Raw genomic sequence first — 20,856 nt, 5'->3', positions numbered from 1 at the left:
AAGTTTGCTTCGGTTGGGCAGGGCATCAGCCTGAAAACGCAGGACACAACATGCTCATTCTCTTCTATGGCCAAAGAGGTTCTACGATTTGCTGAAAATGAGAAAAAAGGGGTCCTGATCTTATCGTCGTTTGGTTGCTCACACTAACTATTTTTCTGTCCCAAATTCTGTTGCATTTTGACATATTCTGCTCAAGCATATCTGTATTCTTTATAGTTCATTTACGAAACGAACTACATAATGAAAAATGTTGCAGCATGCGTCGCTGCAAGTATTTATATGTATATGCATGTATATATATATATATACTCGTGATGTTTCTAAAAGATTTGGTATGTAATGTTATTCTGTTTATGCTTATCTACCTGCAAATATTCCTCTTATGAGCAATTCTGTGAGATAGCTAATGTTCAGTTTCAATAGTTTCCAGGTTGAAACACAGCTAATTTCTTAAGAAAGCCACTGAGTTGAGGTACTGATTCAGCTATTAATAGGGATTACGTACGTTGCATGTGATACTTATTATCTTGATAAAATAATTATATTATTATAAATATTTTAAAATTTAAATTAAGTAAAACTACGACATATTTCATAAATTAAGAAATACTATTTAGAAATTTAATAAGTGATTTATAAATGAAAAGACCGTATTCATTAAACTTAATGAATTGCTTTTAGAAATTATTATAAAGGTTTTTGAGTTTTTCCCCTAAATATTATGAGAAGACAATTGAAAGTAAAAGATTATGGAAAAGTTTGAAAAACAAACGAGGTGAACAACCACAATCGCTTCAAACATATCAAAAGGTAAAACAAAACTCCGAAATCGTATTGTTATAACTTTCTGAATATTACGACAACGACTAGGGCTTAAAACCGTCACTGCTGAGGATGGCTCAGACGAGGACGATTACAGAAAGCCCGACCGTTGGCCCTCACAAGCGATGTTATAAGAAAACTCATACTTGCCCACATGATTGAAAATAGTAAATTCCACAGGTTGTATCGAACTGCAGAAATATAAAAAGTTACTGAGTATGGAAATATCAAGAGAAAGGGTTAGATGTTAATCAATCCAAATATTGAACAACCATGCATTATATATATATACCCCCTAGATGTTGCTATAGCCTTGTGGCCAACAAACAATGCATATGCATTTTTTTCTTAGGTGCAGTATGAGAGGTTTTCTTTCACAAATAATGCAATAAAACTTATAAGTTCTATCTTAGCATAGTAAAAAAGGGCAAATTATAGCTATCTCTCTTGAAGTTTGCCATAATTATAAATATCTTTTTATTGTTTGAAAAATTATAAATATTCCACTCCAATGAAAAATAATTATGTAGTCCCAGATGGTGAAGTGAATATTACTATTTTACCCTTGCTGAAATGTTTTAAGAAATAAAAAGTATTTGAAAAATATAAAAAAAATTGAGGGTGTGTATGATAAATAATCCATAAAAAATTTTAGAAAATTATATAAAATTTTAATTTGTAATTCAAAAGGGCATTTTGATCAGTTTATCATAAAAATTAGATGAAAACCTAACGAAATGGGCTCGTTGTTTGACATGCATTCAAATCAAGGGATATTTATAATTTCTCTAATAACAAAAAAATATTTGTAACTATACCAAACTTTTTAAGAGCAAGCATATATAATATTTAATTCTAAAGCTTGTACATTCTGAATAGGAGTTGTGCAGGATCAAACTTCCTATGTATATAGACTTTCACTTAATTTGTACTATCTAAGTAGATATCAAATATATATAAAAAAAAAGAAATAATCTTTCTACGTTTTATGATGTGTATGAAAATGTTTACGTAAAACGAGCAGTTCTAAAATGATATAATAACCCAAGAATCTTATTGTTTAATTTTGTGTAATTTGTTCAAGAAGATGTTAAATTCTATAGTTCAAAAAGACAATGGAACAGTTGTCCCAACACGTCCAAATTCAGATGCAGGTGCAAGTGTAATATTGAGAAGCAACTTTAATAAAAAGCGCAATAACTATAAACTGAAATTGTTATTAACTGCATTCTAACCTCGTCTTAGTGAAATTGTTGCAAAGAAGAGTCCAGTCATAATCAACCAAAAAGCAAGTCGAAAAGACTGCAGGAGGAAATAAACCATATTACTATGACATATAAAAGCATCATGCGCATACACTATATCAGAAAATTATGATCTTTAAGAGAAACATCGATAATTTGATCTTCTATGAACAAATGTCGATACGAAGAACGCATGAATTGCAATGACTTTCCCTCGCAAACAAAAAATAATCTTGGAACGAAATTTTCATCGACTTTGCCAAAAATATACCATAGTAAAAGTCATTGCAAATATGAAAAGTTAAATCTTTTAGCAAAGCATTTTGCAACAATAATTTGCCACGGACCAAAAATCGTGTCAAAGTTTGCAACTGCAGAAAAAGTCGTTGCTACATAGCATCAGTACCTATAGCAACGAACAATATTCCGTCGCAAAAGGCCATGGCTAATCTGTCCTTGTAATGAATTTTTTATGAAAACCATTGCAAAAACAAGTTGCCATGAACTTTTGTTTTTGGTAGTGATCAGGATAATTACTAAAAGATCGAATTGCCCTTCCATTTTAATGAAATTTGCAATAAAGGGCAGGATATGCGCATGACGACGCGGGTCGGGTCTTGACCCGATCCAATTGACTTGCCCTCTCTGATAACCGTCGGATTACCTGACACTCGAGGAACCAGATAATGCCACATGGCAAGTTTATAAATGGGTCCGTATACTATAAATAATAGCATTTATGAACATTTATAGGCAAGTGCATTTATCACTTTTTTTATCTCACTCGCTCTCTACTGATCGCTTTCGATCCCACTTTCTAACTTAAGTATCGGAGGGCCTTAGCTAAGGCTACCCAACAAGCCTAACGTGTGTTCTGTTCTCAGGATCCACTCGTAAGAAGTTCAAAGCGGGATTCAGTGACCCGATCTCAAGTTACCAGGTTCAGCGACCCGACCCCAAATTGTGCGACCTGCATCAGGTAGTGGAAGTGATATTCCAAAATTGAGGTTTGGGTAGATTTTTACTTTTTCTAGTTATATAAAATTGGATTTCAAATGTGAAAAATTAGGATGTTTGACCTAATAAAGATAAGCAAGAAATGTCTTCTTCATAGATAGCTTCTCGTATCTCACTAGATTTTCGATAATGTCTCAATTTATATTTAATTTTTTTCTAATAAAGACCATCTATGGGTAATCATCTTATTACATGCATAAACATATGGAGATGTATAAGAGTAATTATATCATGAAAAAATTTATTTGATTTGCACAATTATAAGTCTATCGGGGATAAATATAAACTTTTATCCAAATATTTTCATTAATATCATTAATTTGGTGAATTTTGACTAACGGAGGGACTTATTTATTAGATAGAAGCAAACATTAGGGTACTATATATAATTTTCAAACCATATGGGATATACATGAAATTATACTATAAAAGAATCCCTATAAAAATAGCTTATATTAGATAGGTCTAAAGTAGTGTAAGAACCTCTAGTCGCATTACTTGTACACATAATTCTAGATCGGACCCGACTCTACCAGATCTAAACAAATCATATGACAAATGCAATACACTTGTGTGAAAGGTGTATAGCTTAGGGAAAGGTGAGGAATCACATAGCAAGTGCGAACACTTACTTTATGATTGATTTGATTTGGTCAAATTTGATTCGAACAAGAATTTTCCGTTGCAATAATGTCTTTCTTGGGCAAGCACCGGATGAATGAGATATTGATATTCACTGGCTTTCTAGAAGAGATATATAACTAGTCTCCAGAAGTTATTCTTACATGCATAATGTATGGCAACCTAATCGTTGTTTTCATTCACATTCATTTTTTCATATCAGGATTTACTTGTCTTGCTTTCACTCAGTAGTCCGAGTGAAAAGCACAGAGTAGGGAATGGCAGAAGTGAAGTAAAACGATGAACAGATCGACACGATCCTGAACCTGTTATTATATACAAGAGCTAAGATGACAAAGTAAAAAGTGAGATGGGATGTTTTTGAAACTTTGTACAACCTCGTACTATACACAAAATTGGGTTGTTGCAAAAATTAATAAAAACTAAACTGTATATTATCATATAAGGTAATTATGGATGTCCGAACGAGAGAAATGTAGAAATGCAATATATATACAAAAAATAATGAATGTTGGTAACTCACAACTATTGCCTCAACGCCATCTTTCTTGATCGAAGGAGTCATACTTCGGGAAACAGAGGGAATAGAGTGTCCTTGTAATAAATCAATTGCATCCTTCATGAAGAAGTAAAGGTAAAATTTCAACTCGATTAATATACATAATAATTGTTGCATATTATATAATTGATTGCAAATGCTTAAACCACATTTTTACCGACTTAATGCATATTCTAATGAAAATGTATGCATAAACATACTACTGTTTTATAAAATAAGGGGAAATAGATTTTGATCCTATAAATTAAGCCTATTTTACTTTTGGTCTAATTCATTACGGGATTAGTAGTTTTAGCTTCACAACTCACAAAAATTAGCACTTTTGGTCATCATCCACCTTCCTGTCCATAATTTAATGGTGTAACGCACGTGCCCAGCATATGGGTCATAAGCATTTTTGACTGGAGGAAAAAATTGGTTCTTTTTCCCACAATAGCATATGAATACCCTACTTGGCCTACTCGATTCATTTGTGAAAAACATGATTCTTTGTGTTGCTTCTACTTGATTTCAATTTACAGAAATATAAGAAGGGTAGGATTCAATTTTTATAAAAGAAGAAAGAAACCCCCCTGCTATTGCCCTTATTTCCTTCAAAATTTATCTATTCTCGTTAATGTAGTTATATATATTCCCTCTCCTCCCCCTCCCTAAATTGATCCCAAGCTGAAAAATACTCTAACTTTCCTCCAACCAAATGGCCACGTGCTGGGCGCTTAACCTATGGTGTTACGGGGCTAAGAGTGGTAACATCATAACAAATGAGATCAAAAATAAAATGGGCCAAACTTATGAGATCAAAAATATTATTCCCCTAAAAAAAACATGGAACTAAACATTTAAGATCTCCATATAATGGTAAAAGGGAACTTTCAAAAATAGAGACAAGTTGTTGAAATAGCCAATTAAAATCATCCAGAAAATGTTGGTAGCATTGACATTGAACATGTTAGTGCAGCTTCAAAGAAGACATTGGACTTTGTGTAGGTAAAGAGGAAGCATCAAACCTGCTTTGTACCATCATAGAAGTTGTTTAAATAGTACCGCACAAGAGCACTCCAGCTATCTTTCACAATTCCTTGGATTGTCCTCTTCCCCAATCTGATATTATTATTGGGAAAATATTTTAAACCAAATGAAATTAAATTTTTTTAAAGTTGTCTCAATGTAATTAATAGCAAACCTTAATTTATTGAATAATAATTAGCAAAATGAGTTTGGTCTGAAAAGCCATATACATACATGAGCATAATAAAAAATTATGGGACATGTCATAATAAGTCAAGATTATATTTTTTGTTATGTGGCTTTTGGTCGTAAGTACTTTTGGTCATGTTACTTCATTTATACATTTAGTTATGTGTGTGTGTGTTTTTTTTTTACAAATTTAGTTCTGAACATCTCATATTTGATTATTTTTTAGCAAATTTAGTCTCGTGTTTACAGTTTTGATCCCCTTCACACTTTAATAGATTTTATTTTTTGTTCTGTAAATATGCGCCATTAGGAACAAAATTGTCAAATAATGGGCTAAAGTGAAAATTTACAAGTACAAAATATATTTGGGAGAGTTTAATAATGGGCAAAATTGAAAATTTATCAATTATTTTTTTGCTACCGTCAAGATTTTTTGTTCAAATCCTAATGCAAGTAGGTCGGGTGTAAAACGGTGAACTTTAGGAGGGGCTGTAGTGTAATTTCAAGATTTCTTTGTGGGAATATACTTCCTTCAAATCCTAACTCTTTAATTTACTAGAATGATTAGGGAGTCAGTACTCCCCATCGTAATTTCTGAATGCCCTTGATTTAATAAGGACGGAGACCCCGAAAGTTCTTCCCACCTCTGGGCAGTTTAATAAAAAAAAAAAAGTATGATTTCTTATTTTTAGAGGAAAGCTAAATGTTATTAACCTTAAATATAATTCCAAAAAAATTGGTGCTACCAAAAATGCATGAAGTACAATGATGGTGTCAAGTCATATATCTTCATATCATATTGTGATGAATCCCAACTCAACAAGATATTAATAATGCACTTTTTGCAGACAGAACAAACATTTGGTTCACACAATTCAAAATTGATCTACAAACAACCAATAATTCGTAGCATGCTTGGTACAATACCTGACGAAATCTCCTTTTAAAGCTGGAGTACCAGCGTACTGGATGCTAATGTCGTCCCCATGGTTAGCCCACACTAACATTACATTTGAAATAATGGCAATGTATGAGAAGAACATGCAAAAAGAAATATGAGGACTTCCTCTATGGGAAAACCTCGTGCCGAAGAAAAAAGAGTGCAGTGCTATCAGTGACGAAGTTAGAAATTTGGCTTAATCATGTCAAAATTTTATAATTATTGAAAATTCATCTAAAAAATTAAATTATTGTAATTTATCATTGCAAGTTAACTACATATTAGGATATAAATACAACTAATTTCTATCACTATTACTCCGAGAACGAGGGGCAAGTTGAAAAATTTATATAAATTGTAATCACAGATTTTATAAATAATTTTTATATTTGAACTTTTTTATTTGTTCTGAGGGATTTAGATAAAATAACATAAATATCAAAGTAAAGGAATTTTGAGAAAAATTATAACCTGATGCTGAGAAAATCACGAGATGGAACAAACTTTTATGATACAAGAAAATTTGTGATTTTCTTTTTCTAGTACAGCTGCTGCTCGCGTGTTGATGAGGAAGATTATATGACAATTTATATTAGACGATAATTTATAACGATGAAAAAGATTAGATGACAATTTATATTTTCTTGTACAAATATGAGTTTGGGTTACAATTAATTTAATATGGAATTCAATATATTTATTATTATACCATCTTCTAGACTTTTACTGAGAGGACATCTCTACAAGATTACGTATTTGATATATAGTCATGATTAATTTAATTTTTCTCCTCATGATTTTTACCTCTTATTTTTTTTCTTTTTTTATGTTTTACTACATTAATTGATGAATTAAAAGCCTACAAGAATTAAAAGGAGTTCGGCTAAACCTTGTCGAATACGCTCAGTTTACATATTTATGAAAATAAATCCAATGGGCTATATGTCCAAAAGGTGGCCAGACCCAAGCCTTGTCAGCCTTATGGGCTTGAAAGGGCTTGGTCTCGACCTTGAGTGACGTTAGCGATGATAAAATGAACATCAAGTTTATTATTTATTAAAGGAGAAAAATGAATGCAATCTCCCTCTAATAATAAATAAGCAAATTACATTCTTATAAAAAAGTAAATAATTTATTTTTCTATACTTTTTCTAGGCAAAATTATATCTTTGGTCCTGTAACCTTAGATCGTTAGTATTTTTGATCCTGCAATTTACTTCATTTACATATTTAGTTATTTTTTGACGAATTCAATCCTAAACATTTCACATTTATTTTATTTTAATAAATTTAGTCATGTATTGACAATTTCAGTCTTCTTCACACTGTAACAGATCTCATTTTTAGCCTTGTAACTAAAACGGACCAAGTGTGAAATGTTTAGGACTAAATTCGTTAAAAAAAAAGATGAAATATTTAAATGGAGTAAGATATAGGATAAAAAGTGCTAATGACCTTAAGTTCCAGTACCAAAAATGTAATTTTACCTTATTCTTTTAAATGCAGCAATTTACATCCCTGTTTAAAAAGGTAAATTGCTTCATTTTAAATAACATAAATAGTAAATTGCTATTTTATTTTTATAAAGGGATAATTAACTCATATACAACATCAAAGAGAAAATTGTAAAAGAAAGGCATACTTACAAATTTTATAGCATTTGTCGAATTCGGAATGTCTGGTAATAGTTTCATTAGCTTTAAAAACACCGAGCCTTCGAAGTTGAGATTCCAACACTTTACGAGCAATCATACTCTGCAAAATAAATAAATAAAATAAAAACAAAGAAAATGATAACAGAATATGGGGTTAAATGTAATTTATCTCTACTGTAATATGTGAAATAAGTAGAAAAATTTATATAAAAAAGAATTAACAAATCCACAGTGTATAAAATTCAGCTTTGTTAATCAATCAAAGGTGGCTTTACTTATTTCATACAATCAAAGTTGCCAAATACTCTTTAACTTGATCAAGCATTTAAGCTAAGAAATTACTCAAATAAAAAGAAAAGAATAATCTGAAAAAAAAAAAAAAAACCTGGGTGACGTTAGTACGGTCCAAGCAGTCAATGCAATTGGTCCGTACAACTCCAATTTGCCCCTCAACTTTCTCTCCCTTCTCATTTAACAAAAAGTACCTATCGATGCCAATAACATTGATAAGAAAACAATATGATGATTTAAAGACATATATATATATATATGCATATATATATACAACTATCATTAGATTGGAATGAAAAACAAACAATTTCTTGAAAGAATATATGTATAGAAAAATCGATTATTTTAGTTCTACTTAAGTTATTTTGTTTTATCACATATTAGAGATCAGTGAATTCATCCCGTCACTGAAAAATTACTTGCTAAATGACCTCGATGACACAAGTTTTAGAAAGGAAAGAATGCAATTCTAGTCCTGTAATTTATGGGTGTAGCATCCTGCACGAATTAATTTTCATAGTTTAGTTCTGTAACTTTGAAAATTTCGCAATTATTGACTGAAAAATTGCATGTGGCTTCCACATGACTCAATTAAATTACAATTTTAATCCTGAAACTTATGGACATTAACATTTTAGTCCTATAACTTGAAAAAATTGACATTTTTGATTTTTCATGAATTTATTTGCAGGACTAAAGTTACAAATAAATTATAATTTTTGGTCAAAATGACCCGAAAAAGAAATAAAATTACCAATATTATAAAAGACTAAAATTGCCAACCCCTATATTATTGGACTAAAATCCTTTTAAAAAATACGTCAGCTTGAATCAAGCTGAATTTGTTATTCTATATATTCATATGTGAATATGGATAAAAAACTTTAAAAAAACATGACACGGCACACGATTTATTCCGGTAATTTTTTCAAAATCTAGCACCAGAAGAATTGCTACCCTCAGAAAGATAAATGATAGAAATGCCAAAATTGCAAGGGGCACATGATTTATTCTGGCAACTCTTAAAATTTGGCACTGGAAGGACTGTTATTGCGAAATGTTTAAAAGTTATAAGACTATTTTACAACCTTAAAAAGATAAAGGATAAATAATTAAAGTACTAAAATTATAGAACCAAAAATATATTTAAGCATATCTTATATTCTTTTAGTACTAAAAAAGGTAATAAAAAGAAAAATTATGAACAAATCAAGTACCAACTCAAGTGTTCAAATTAATTCTCCAACAACATTAACCATATGCTAGTTCTACTTCTCTAATCATTATGTTTTCTGTCCAAGTTATTCAACAAAAATACAAGACTTATTAAAACTTTTCCATCTTACAATTCTTTGAATTTGCAATTAATAATTGTTCTCTATGGTTGCTTCAAAGAGGGGAAATAATATTTTTTATCCCATAAGTTAGGTTCGTTTTACTTTCAATCTCATTTATTATGGGATTAGCACTTTTAATCTCCTAACTTACAAAACTTAGTAGTTCTGGTCCTCATCCGCTTCCTTTTTCTATAATTTAATGGTGTAGAGCACATGCCTATCATGTGATTGTTTAGTATTTTTTACTGGAGAGAAAGTTGGTTTATTTCCAGCTTGGGATCATTTTTTGGAAAAAAATATAACTACATTTGAGGAGAAAAAATAAATCTTGAAGGAAATTAGGGCAAAAAACAATCTCTCATAAAAATTGAATCCTATTTTTCCCATATTTCTATGAGTTGAAGCCAACGAGAAGCAACAGAAAGAATCATGTCTTCCAAAAGTGAATCAAGTAGGCTAAATGAAGCACTTAAATGCTACTATTTAAAAAAGGGCTAAATTTTTCTCCAACCAAAAATACTTAAGGGCAACGTGCTAGACATGTGACCTACATCATTAAATTGTAGATAGAAAAGTGCATGAGGACCAAAAGTGCTAATTTTTATAAGTTATAAGACTAAAAGTGCTAATTTTGTAATGAAATGGGACAAAAAATGACATGGGTCTAACTTATGGAACTAAAAATGCTATTTTTTCGTTCAAAGATGATACAATCATATACTTCACAATTTAGCTTTCAACACTGTGCAAAACTAAATCCTACTCCTTTTTTGCAAGAATCTAATAAGAAAAGATAGTAATAGAATTCAGTTACTGAAAATTCTTGAACGGATTAGGTTCAGTAGAACCAAAACAATCATAGAACAAGTGTATCACATTTGCCATGTAATTGATTACTTTTTCTAAATTGTACATCAATCACACGATAAGTGTGTTGCACTCGTCATATGATCGGTTTAGGTTTGATCGAATAAGGTTCGGACTAAAATTTTCTATTACTTGGTACTATGGTTATCATGAGCAAGGTTAAGTTCGGCAAAAACCAAGAAAAATAAACTCTACATATACAAATTAGACTTGACAAACATCCATATGGCCTCTGGAAAGGTTACCTGTTTCTGAAGACAAAAGTCTGAATTTGATGGTAAAGAATGGAAAGCCATGCAAACTCAGTATCTCCACACATCTTATGAAAATCAAAGTGCAAATATCTACATAATGTTGTACAATCAAAATGAGTTAGACTTTTCACCCAAAAAAAAAAAACAAAAATGAGTTAGACTGCATTTATACTATAAAGTATAAAGGAATGATCGAATAGAAGTCACAAGGGACCAAGATTAAATACAGGTGAGTACGTGAGAGGGATGAATTCAGAAAGTTTAAAGTGTGTGCATTTTAACATCTAGTAAAAGTAAAAAATTAGGGGACATAGTATTTTTCATCCCGTAACTTGGGACCTTTCAACTTTTGATGGTATTAATTTTAGAATTCTCACTTTTGGACCAGTAACTTTAAAAAAGTGGCATTTTTGGTCCCATAACACCTTTCTGTTAGATGTTTAATGGAAAAGGCCATGTGGCAATTAAGCATGGGATCAAAAGTGTTACTTTTTAAAAATTATAGTACCAAGAGTAAGAATTTTGTAATATATTGGTTCAAAAGTGAGCTCTAATGGCCATGTGCTAAGCACGTGGCATGTTCCGTTTAATGAAATATATCATGGAATCAAAAGTGCTATTTTTTAGAAGTTACGGGATTAAAATTGAGAATTCCATAACCAATGGGATTAAAAGTGAAAAGAGTCTAAACTATGGGACGAAAAATATCATTTTCCCTAAAAAAAATATAATGTAATATGTTTAAGTTGTTGAAACCTAAAAAATTTTCATGGTATAAAATGATAAGGCCACAATCTATGAAACTTAAGTGTGGTTTGTGAAAAATCATAGTGCTTTGAGCGAATTGAAAGAGAATCTACCTTACATTATCACTAGCGACATGTTGCATTGCACTGCCAAACTTTTCACATAAGAGCCCCTCACCGCCATGCTGTTAAATATTTAAAAAAATATGAACATCGAAATATAACTATATAAAAATATATTGCACGACAAGTAAATATATAAAAATGATGATAACAATCCATACTAGAAAGAAATAATAAACCCAGAAAATCAAAATACTCTAATTGTGACTACACTTTGGTCAGAAATATGTGATGCATCTTCAAGTTTTTTGCTTTTCAATCATCTTTATTTTATAAGTCAAACAAGCAAGACAACTTCTAAGACAAGAACGGCATATTGTCAGCTGATTTTCATAATTAGTCAATCACATTGACATGCCCATTTTTTCTAAGACAAGCTGCTGAAACAACATGTCATGTCTAGTTAATACATTCTCAACATGATAAATAGTTACAAGTTGAGCTTTTTTATCTGTCAGAGGTTATGGTTATAATCTAATGATCTAGAAAACTAGAATATCTTTATGTAAAATATATAAAACAAAAGAGAACCTCACTTTATCATTACCAACAAGCCAGTCCTTTGAAATTGAAGAGATTGAAAAGAAAAATTAGTTAAATTTTAACCAAATACGATGTTATTAAAATTACGCATGAATATCAGTAAAAATAAATTTCAATTGAAATTTCTTATTCATGATTGTGAACCACTAGAGAAAAATTGTGAAGATGGTCTTGATGACAACAAAAGATACATCATTAGTTTAAATTATTCTTCCTTACAAAAGCTATGATTAAAATTTGCAAAGTTGACGGGGTAAGAGGATTCGCGTACCTTGTTGACAAGATTAACAACAAGAACATTTCCATATTTCTTTCTTAGATCTAAAAAGTGTCGTTCAACTACTTGAGGCTGCACGGATATGTACAAGAAGTTAAGAAAAAAGAAATTTATTATATTATTCATAAGTTGTATTGCAGATCATTATTTAAAAGATGAAAGCGACTCACTACTTGTGCAATTCTTGTGATTTCAAACTTGGGCTTATATGTCAAGTCAACAATCTGATCCCAGAATAATGGGATTGAACCTCGAATCTACAAAAGCAAATTCACAAGAAAGAAATATAATATTAATTTGTTTATCACACTTTAGAAGGAAGACAAATATAAAACAAACTTTGATGATATAATTCATGGACACAGACCAGTATTTGTTCTCAGTATCAAATCTATTGGCTGGCGTAAAAATCTCTATAGCTAAGTGCTAATAAGAATAGGATAAAGTGTTGTGGTAGAGTTAAGAAATATCCTACCAAAATACGTGGGGGTGGTAAATAGATTGGATATGAGTTCATTTCATATGACTAGGTTCAAATTATTTGTCATGGTATTAGCCCATTGAAGTGTATGTCTATATGGTTATACACTTTTTAGCTACTAAGTATCCATAGTCCTAATGTCTCCCTACATTTAAAACGTGTTCTAATATGTTGAATTAAGGTATAAATCCTATATATGGCAACTTCAATGAATAAAGTGAGTTATGCATCTATGGAAGTGGTGAGGAAACAAAAAAAAAGCACCAAAAGAAAATGAGTTTTGTCCTCCATGTTTCAAAGTGTTAAATGTGATGTACAATAATGAAGACAAGCTACGCCTACGTTTAGATTGTTGAGTAATATGTCTTACTCATTTTTTCATGTCGCTCCTAACTACATATAGGGGGAAACTGGTATTTAGATATGCAAAAATTGTTCCCGTACAAAACAAGGGATAACTCTCATGTTTTTGAGCAAAGACGATTTTAAAATAAGCGGTCCAATATAGTCTTTAAATCTATCATTGATTTAAATAAACCATGATAGTAGCTCCTTTTTTTTGTTTAGTATTCATTTAAATCTATCATTGATTTAAATAAACCATGGTTATATTGGGACAATCTTAAAATTTTGATTTAATTTTAAATATAAAATTTGAAATTGTAATCAGAGTGGGGAATAGGCTGCAATTGTTGGGTCCATCTCTAGACCTTGATACTTTCACATCAACTCTTCTACACAAGTCAATTCCTAATATCAAGCAACAACTACTTGAATAGCAATGACTGATATGTAGTCAATGCGATATTTTTTTTTTTAAAATTAAAAGTTATATTTTCTATTGCTCAAGAACATAATTCTTCTTGCCCATCTTTACACTATGCATTGGTCTTAGTACACCAAATGAGATAGAGAAAAAATGATAAACAAAAATATCTAATTCTCATGCATCTAGAATGAAAAATTAGTTCCGTGTTGCTAGAATACTTAGATATATTGGTTGATAAGATGAACCAAGCTTGATAAATTTAGAGGCAAGGGAGCAAGGTTTAGAATAAGTGTGTGAAGATTGACACTTTTGCTAGTATGCATTTCATCTTTATTATTTAAGGAAACTTTCAAGAAAAATGCTACTAACAACGATCAACGTCATATATGTCCCGTATGAGACAATCCAATAGTTTGGTGTCAAAATTTCCTATCGCAGGTTTTGTATTTGAGCTTTTGTGTGTGGGTGAGTGTGTTGGGTATGTGTCTTAAAAAGATTATCAAAGTCAGATATGCAACAAGCTGTCATGAGTTTGAAATATTTTAATGTTCAACGAATAAATATAAACTGTCAACATTGAAAAAATCAATATCATGTTTTCTAATGTTCGGTTGCTATTATTTATTCTATGTAGAACAAACTTCTCATGGCTATATTGGCAAAATCATTTCTTGTTCTTCTTTCTAACTACAAAATGAAAACTTAAGAAATTAACTTAGGGCTATGTTGAATTATTTATAGAAAATGTTTCTTTACTTATATATAATGAAAATAGTATATTAATCAGATATGATTCACTTCATAATGAAATAAATTCATTCTAAAAAATGTGTTTTCAAGTAATTTCTCAACCAATTTACAATGACAATCTAAATTTTCATAGCACATATACAGTAAATATTCTAGTAACACCAAAGATGAAGTCTTAAGTTGTTGCTCATTTATCAACATGAGCACTCACTCTACAATATAAATGCAGTGTCTAAATAATCAAGTGATGAAGCCTCATTCAGTGCAAGTCTGCATACCAACAAAGTACATCTCAAAAGACTATTGTATGCGCGACTAGGTTTTATAAAAAATAAATTAAAAAATTATTATAATCCTATGAGGAGTTACCTGAATAAACGATGCGGTGTATCCATTCACTTGTATGATTTGTTCAGTTTCCACAAAATTCGCAACATAACCATCAGAATCAGCTCCTCTTCTCCACATCCTAGTGCCTTCAAAAAGACTCAAAATAAGATCCCACTAGAATAAAAATAGTATTCTTCACACGTAAACAATAAGCACTTTTATGAACTTTGCTACAAAAATGCACTATTGGGTTGTTAATGTTTTAGCTAGTTCATTTTCTAATTCATTTTCAAAATTAAGGAAGAATCATTAAGTACTCAAGCCATTTAGAGATTGAGGGAGGTGAAGGCTGTATTATTCAATATAACAAGGGAAAAGTATTATTTTAGTCCGTTAAGTATACCTAATTTTAATTTTAGTCCGATAACTATGTCCATTTTTATTTAGGTCCAGTAACTTACGAAATTACTTACTTTTAGTCCTTTGGCAGATTTTCGAACTATTTTACCCCTATGAGTGCATATGGACTAAAACTGCCTTTCAAAAGTTGCATAGGGATAAAATTGTCCGAAAATCTGCGAGAGGACTAAAAGTAAGCAATTTTGTAAGTTACTGGACCTAAACAAAAATGGACATTAGTTATCGGACTAAAATTAAAAGACATACTTAGCGGACTAAAATAATACTTTTCCCTATAAACAATAAGTACTAAAAGAAGCTATTGTGAGAAAGGTGAGAGCTACATTATTCAAGTTAAGAATTGAATGAAGCCATCAACTTCGGGTCCCTTAGGGCAAAACTAGGGCCATGTAAATAAATATTTCAAATAGAGTAGCACATCAAATTCGCCAAAAAAATCAAATTCACAAAAACTTTATAAGCCAAATGGTTTAGTTGGAATTTAGTGATTGTAGCATATATGTGTATATATATGAAATAATTATTTTAGTAATTAGCACAAATGATTACACAAATTTGGGTAATATTGTCATCAAAAACTATTTTTTTAACTAAAAACAACCTAGGAAACCAAAGTGTTCATCCTCACATGCTACCTATTTAAACCCAAATATATAAAAAAGAATATGAACACATTTCAATCATGTATTATATGGTAGAATCATGTGCCACTTCTTCATTTGATCAACAAAGAACCCAATTTGAACTTGATAAGAGCAACAAAAACATATAGGAAATTTGAGGAGAGAGATAGAGAGGAGAGATTTTGGAAGTTGATTGAGAAAACTCATTTTACCAGTTCTTTTAATACATCTTCGTGCAATCAATGTGACATCAAGGATGTTTCTCCCAATAATAGTTTGAAAGGTCTGAAAACCTGATTATTGGTTAAGGTTTAACTTCACATGTAAAAATGCATAATAATTGTATCATACTTTACATTTAGAAAATTAGACACATCCAAAGGATATTGCCTTGCATAATCGGAAGTAAGTATGGATCAAGCTGCACAACTACAAACTTATATTAGTGATAAAAAACTGTGGACGGGACTTTGTCTGAAAGAGAATGAATTATTTGTTATATTCAACCATATAAGACTAACCTTTTTATCTCTAAGCACTTCCAACATATAGTTGTTCCAAAGAAATCGAGGATCCGCCTACATAAAAAATTACTATGGTACAATAATGTGGGTGGACCGGATATCGAAAAGGTATCGTATTAAACAAAATCATTTAATTCAGTCAGTCTACTAAAATAAAGCTACACCAAGACATGACACTATTGTTTGTGACCAACCTTTATTAGAACTGGCATGTGGAACAATTCAAAATGATATCAAGACACTTACTTGTCTCCAAAGGGGAAGCAATTTTGATTCATCACCCAAATCATGCAGTCGTTGAGCACTGCAAAAAATAAACAATAACGTATTTGAACAGGTTGATAAAAGTACCATATATGTGAATCAATAAAATAAAATTTCAGCACCTTATAATCCTAAAGATTGATAAGTAACATGAACCTATAAAAGGATACGTTTCAAAAAGTTTTGTAAATTATTAAAAACACTAAATAGTAGTATGTACAATGTAAGATATAGCAAGCAAAGTAACACATGCTAACCTCCTAAGCTGCAAACTTAACAAAGTACCCAAATCATGTTTAAAGTCCATAAATTCTAGATGACAAACAAATGTACTCAGATTGTTCTCCTCACATTAATGAACAAATAAAACTAAATACCTCTACCGATCATGAACCAAATTCCTTGATAGTATGTTGACTAATTATTTTTGTAATTAAAATCATGTAGGATATTCATTCACGTATTATGATTATAAACTCCCAAAAAGGAAAAACAGACATTCATTTTGTTTCTGATTGTCCTCTTGACAGTGATGATTTGGGGAAACAATACTATGATGCTTCCTGTAACTTGCAGTTAAAGAACTAAGTGGTCATAAGATCATCTTGTTAGCATTATTTTAGAAAATAAACAACTATAAGAGTATAAGCAACCATACAGAATGGAGAAAAAACTTCACCTCAATGTTATATTCACATCGTAAGAGAAATAAAGTCCCGAGGTTCTCTCTGCAACATTCAACAAGTGAGAAAACTCACTCTCCATCGTTTTCTAGCAAAAACATGTGTACATTATATAGCATTGGAGGAAAAAACTTGTGAATATGCTTAATCTACAATTAAAAGAAATGGTAAATAGTATACTTGTTCTTCTGGAGCATTCCTAAGAGAATGATCACAAGGAAAAATCTTCATTGAAATGATTTTGAAGATGGGGTACTCCAGATAAGATCCAATATATTCACGTTCAGTTATCACTAACAAATATGACCCTGAAAAGAAAGTGAAATGAATATTAAGATTACAGAAATCATGAACTAAGCCTTAATGGAACTTAAGAATTAGATGACGATTAGGAGTTATTATTTCATGAAAAACAATAATGTCCTCATGACTTTTGCACAATATTTTCTTACGTCTTATATTCTTTTTGATATTGTTAGAGATAAGTGCACAAAAGAATTTAAGATCAGTTATTTTTCTATACTAATTTGCACTCGTCCTTTTGAAAGTTCATTCTCCACTAGAAAAAAAATTCATTACATGTTTATTCGTTTTTGTAATAAAGTTATCCTATCAGATTCTCAATCCTATTCCTGACTAATGTTTCTTCATTTTAACCCAATGTTGTATAAGGAGAAAATTTGACCTTGCATTTGATAGATAAGTTTAGGCAAAGCGACCCCTAAAGTGAACATATTACAATATCTCAAGCTATTACCATAGACTTCCACAAAATAATCGTATTTTACTGTATACGTTGAACATGTTTTCCTATTTAGTTATTTTAGTGTTATTGCTTCAATTTAAAAGTGCCCCTTGAGAACTTTAAGCCTTTTCTGTATACCCTTGAAGATTGTATTTTAACTCACCATTCCCTCTTCAAACACTAATTCAAACTTACTTTTTATTGCTTTTGTCTTGGAAAATAAAAATGTTGACATGTAGGTGAGAAGCATCTAAGTTCTTGACATGAGCTAGATTATTGTAGAAAGTGTTTTTACTAGCAATGAAGTCACATATGTCATATCTCTATTGTTTACTAGGAACATTATTGACAACTTAGCAAACTCTTAAAACAAAAACCAGTAGACTGGGTAAAGCCCAGGTTCATTACATGCATCTTAAACTTTTAAACCTCCTGATTTGATGTATAACTTATTTTGGAACAAAGTAATTTGATGATGACATAACTATGTATTATTAACAATTCACTATTAACGCATTCAAATACATGCAACTCAAGCAGCTTCTTACATCTCTCAACACCATCGGAAAACAAGAGAGACATCAAGCAAAGAAAACATATACTATTATGACAAACTCCATGCATTAATACAATGACACATTCCTCTACATTTACTGCTAGATTCCAAATTCAGGAGTGATTTGCACTTGTTCCCTAATCATAGCATAATCGCAATACTATAAAGAAATTAGCTTATTATATACTTAGACTACCAATAAGATTGAAAAGAGAGATCTATGCCCTAACATTAAGTCACTGATGAAAAAGATGGATGACAAACATGCCTTTTCATGTATAAATATTATACATATTCATGCCTCAGGAACAATTCCACAAGCTTGGTTTGGTCAAAACCTAAGGGAGAAACCCATGAATTATGATATGAAGAGATTTAGAGATTTGGAATAGTAACATACGGAAAAGGCAAAAATAGATGGAGATTGAATCGTCCCCAAGTGTAGTTCATGAATTTAAGTGGGGGATTTTGTAAAGTAGAAAGAAACCTTCTATTAGAGTACAGGGGATGCACAATAGAATCAAGATTGTCGATGAATCAACAATAGCAAATTTAAGCAATAGAATAGCTCGAAATAAGGGATCGACCAATTGGTCTTATTACTTATTGTGCTTAACAACTTCATACATCATTCACCCAATCGCAACTTCAAAGTTGGTTATGTTCCTCTTTCCCCCAACATGACTTACAACAGAAGCAATACTCCAAAGTCCAATGTTGAATATGATGAGACAACAATTTTCAATCAATATCCATGAGCTAATTGTAGGACAACATATCACTTCAAAACATTAATTGTGTATCTTTAGGTGGATTTGTATATAATTTATAATTGGTGGCTCATTGGGACTTGGGAAAGGCTTAAGTCCTCTTTCTAAAGAACTTAGGGGGTGTATGATAGTTGGTCACCAAGAATTTGCTTCCACGTCCACCCTATGAATAAATGGGTTAACAGTAATCCCCACATGAACGACATCTTTTTAATCTTATGTCATGTTTACACTAGGTTCTAGCAAAATGGTCGGTAGAAAATGACAGTCACCATTAATGAATTCCTAATTGTCATAAGTGGCTCACAGAGGTTGCCGCGACTAAAAATAATCACTTTGCTGAATAAATAGCAAGAAAACGAAAGTGTAAATTAGAGTCTTAAAAATCTCCCCAGCAACAAGGTACTACCAAAAAAGGTGCATGAGACTCACCCAGATGCTCCTTAGCAACAAATGTTGGTTGTTACTTTTAAATTACAAATTGAGATTTATCTCTTTTGAACTTTGCAGCATGCAAAATGAAATTTTCCCTTAGGTTCAATATCTATCAACGACCATGAATTTACTCAATCAAGGATCAAATATAAATTTTAAATAAAAATATGCAGATGTGCATATTCGTGTATGGATATAACCAATTATTTTCTCAAAATTCTACAAAAAACACAAACTCATGTAATAAATGAATTATCTACACATCAGACCACCATATACTTTGACGCATATAGGAAATGAAAGCTATTAAGCCCTTAAGATAAACTAGAGGCTAAGACACAACAAACTATTAGTCCCACACCATCCATCAATAGAGCATTATATTTTGTTAACAAGAAGACTATAAAACATGCCTGTTAGAAACTTGAGTGTCCCAACCACACCAAAGATCATCCAAATCTTAGGTACACGAAGATGAGTAATCTGTGGTGCCTCATCTGGACAACAAAATAGAAGGAAAAATATAAGCATGCACAAACAACTCCCAACAGAGAATAGGGATAATATTAAAAATTATGGGAAACATGATAAATTAAATGACCAGTAAGATTCATGGACCCATCGAGACGATTGATAGCCAAAAACGGAGCAGACGAGCCATCGCTGGGTTCCACCACATATTGGTCAGGGAATTCCCATAATCGCATTCTGTTGTACAATTTTTGTGTAGGATCAACCTTCTCCATCATTATCAATTGTACCACTGAAAACTAGAATGCTGGTGTAGAAGCGATAAATTTTCACTTGCAATTGCCTCGAACAAATAGAGAAATGAACAATTTGAAAGTGGGAATTGCCGAATGAGGGTGAGCGAGCACTGGAGGGAACTAACATTGATATGGAAAGAGAATGGAGCATATTTGTTTTTGCGGACACTCTCCCAACGGAATTAACAGAAAATGCAGCTTTATTAGCGGGCTCCCAACTATGAT

The 20,856-nt window shown here is 31.3% G+C and overlaps 1 protein-coding gene across 2 annotated transcripts; it reads right to left on the bottom strand.

Moving 5' to 3' along the window:
* Positions 1-882: 882 nt before the first annotated feature.
* On the bottom strand, positions 883-20,632 carry LOC105178396 (phosphoinositide phosphatase SAC6). 2 transcript variants are annotated; one of them, XM_020699270.2, is made up of 20 exons: positions 20,466-20,632; positions 20,278-20,361; positions 17,539-17,666; positions 17,355-17,446; positions 16,658-16,715; positions 16,409-16,465; positions 16,260-16,308; positions 16,100-16,180; positions 14,884-14,990; positions 12,685-12,771; positions 12,509-12,586; positions 11,686-11,756; positions 10,817-10,915; positions 8,462-8,561; positions 8,068-8,176; positions 6,409-6,481; positions 5,292-5,385; positions 4,249-4,341; positions 2,058-2,124; positions 883-1,013 (listed from the first exon to the last, which is right to left on the bottom strand). In XM_020699270.2, the coding sequence occupies exons 1-20, from the start codon at positions 20,611-20,613 to the stop codon at positions 883-885; spliced, it is 1,806 nt and encodes a 601-aa protein (XP_020554929.2). In that variant the 5' UTR covers positions 20,614-20,632. The 2 variants fall into 2 exon arrangements, with proteins under 2 accessions (XP_020554929.2, XP_088741388.1); XM_088885262.1 differs by having other exon boundaries at positions 10,817-10,948; positions 12,688-12,771.
* Positions 20,633-20,856: the final 224 nt, after the last annotated feature.

The sequence above is a fragment of the Sesamum indicum genome, linkage group LG9 (genome assembly GCF_026168435.1).
Source record: "Sesamum indicum cultivar Baizhima isolate 11 linkage group LG9, ASM2616843v1, whole genome shotgun sequence".
Taxonomy (NCBI): Eukaryota; Viridiplantae; Streptophyta; class Magnoliopsida; order Lamiales; family Pedaliaceae; genus Sesamum; species Sesamum indicum.
This window is presented reverse-complemented; position numbering and strand designations above follow the sequence as displayed.

What these genes read in the sequence shown, in the direction of transcription:
- LOC105178396 (XM_088885262.1), bottom strand. Translation starts at nt 20,613, where the DNA reads ATGATGGAGAAGGTTGATCCTACACAAAAATTGTACAACAGAATGCGA. An exon ending in GATGTGAATATAACATTGAG is followed by an intron (nt 16,716 to 17,354) that starts GTGAAGTTTTTT and finishes TATTTTTTGCAG; the next exon opens with TGCTCAACGACTGCATGATT. An exon ending in TGCTTCCCCTTTGGAGACAA is followed by an intron (nt 16,466 to 16,657) that starts GTAAGTGTCTTG and finishes TTTTTTATGTAG; the next exon opens with GCGGATCCTCGATTTCTTTG.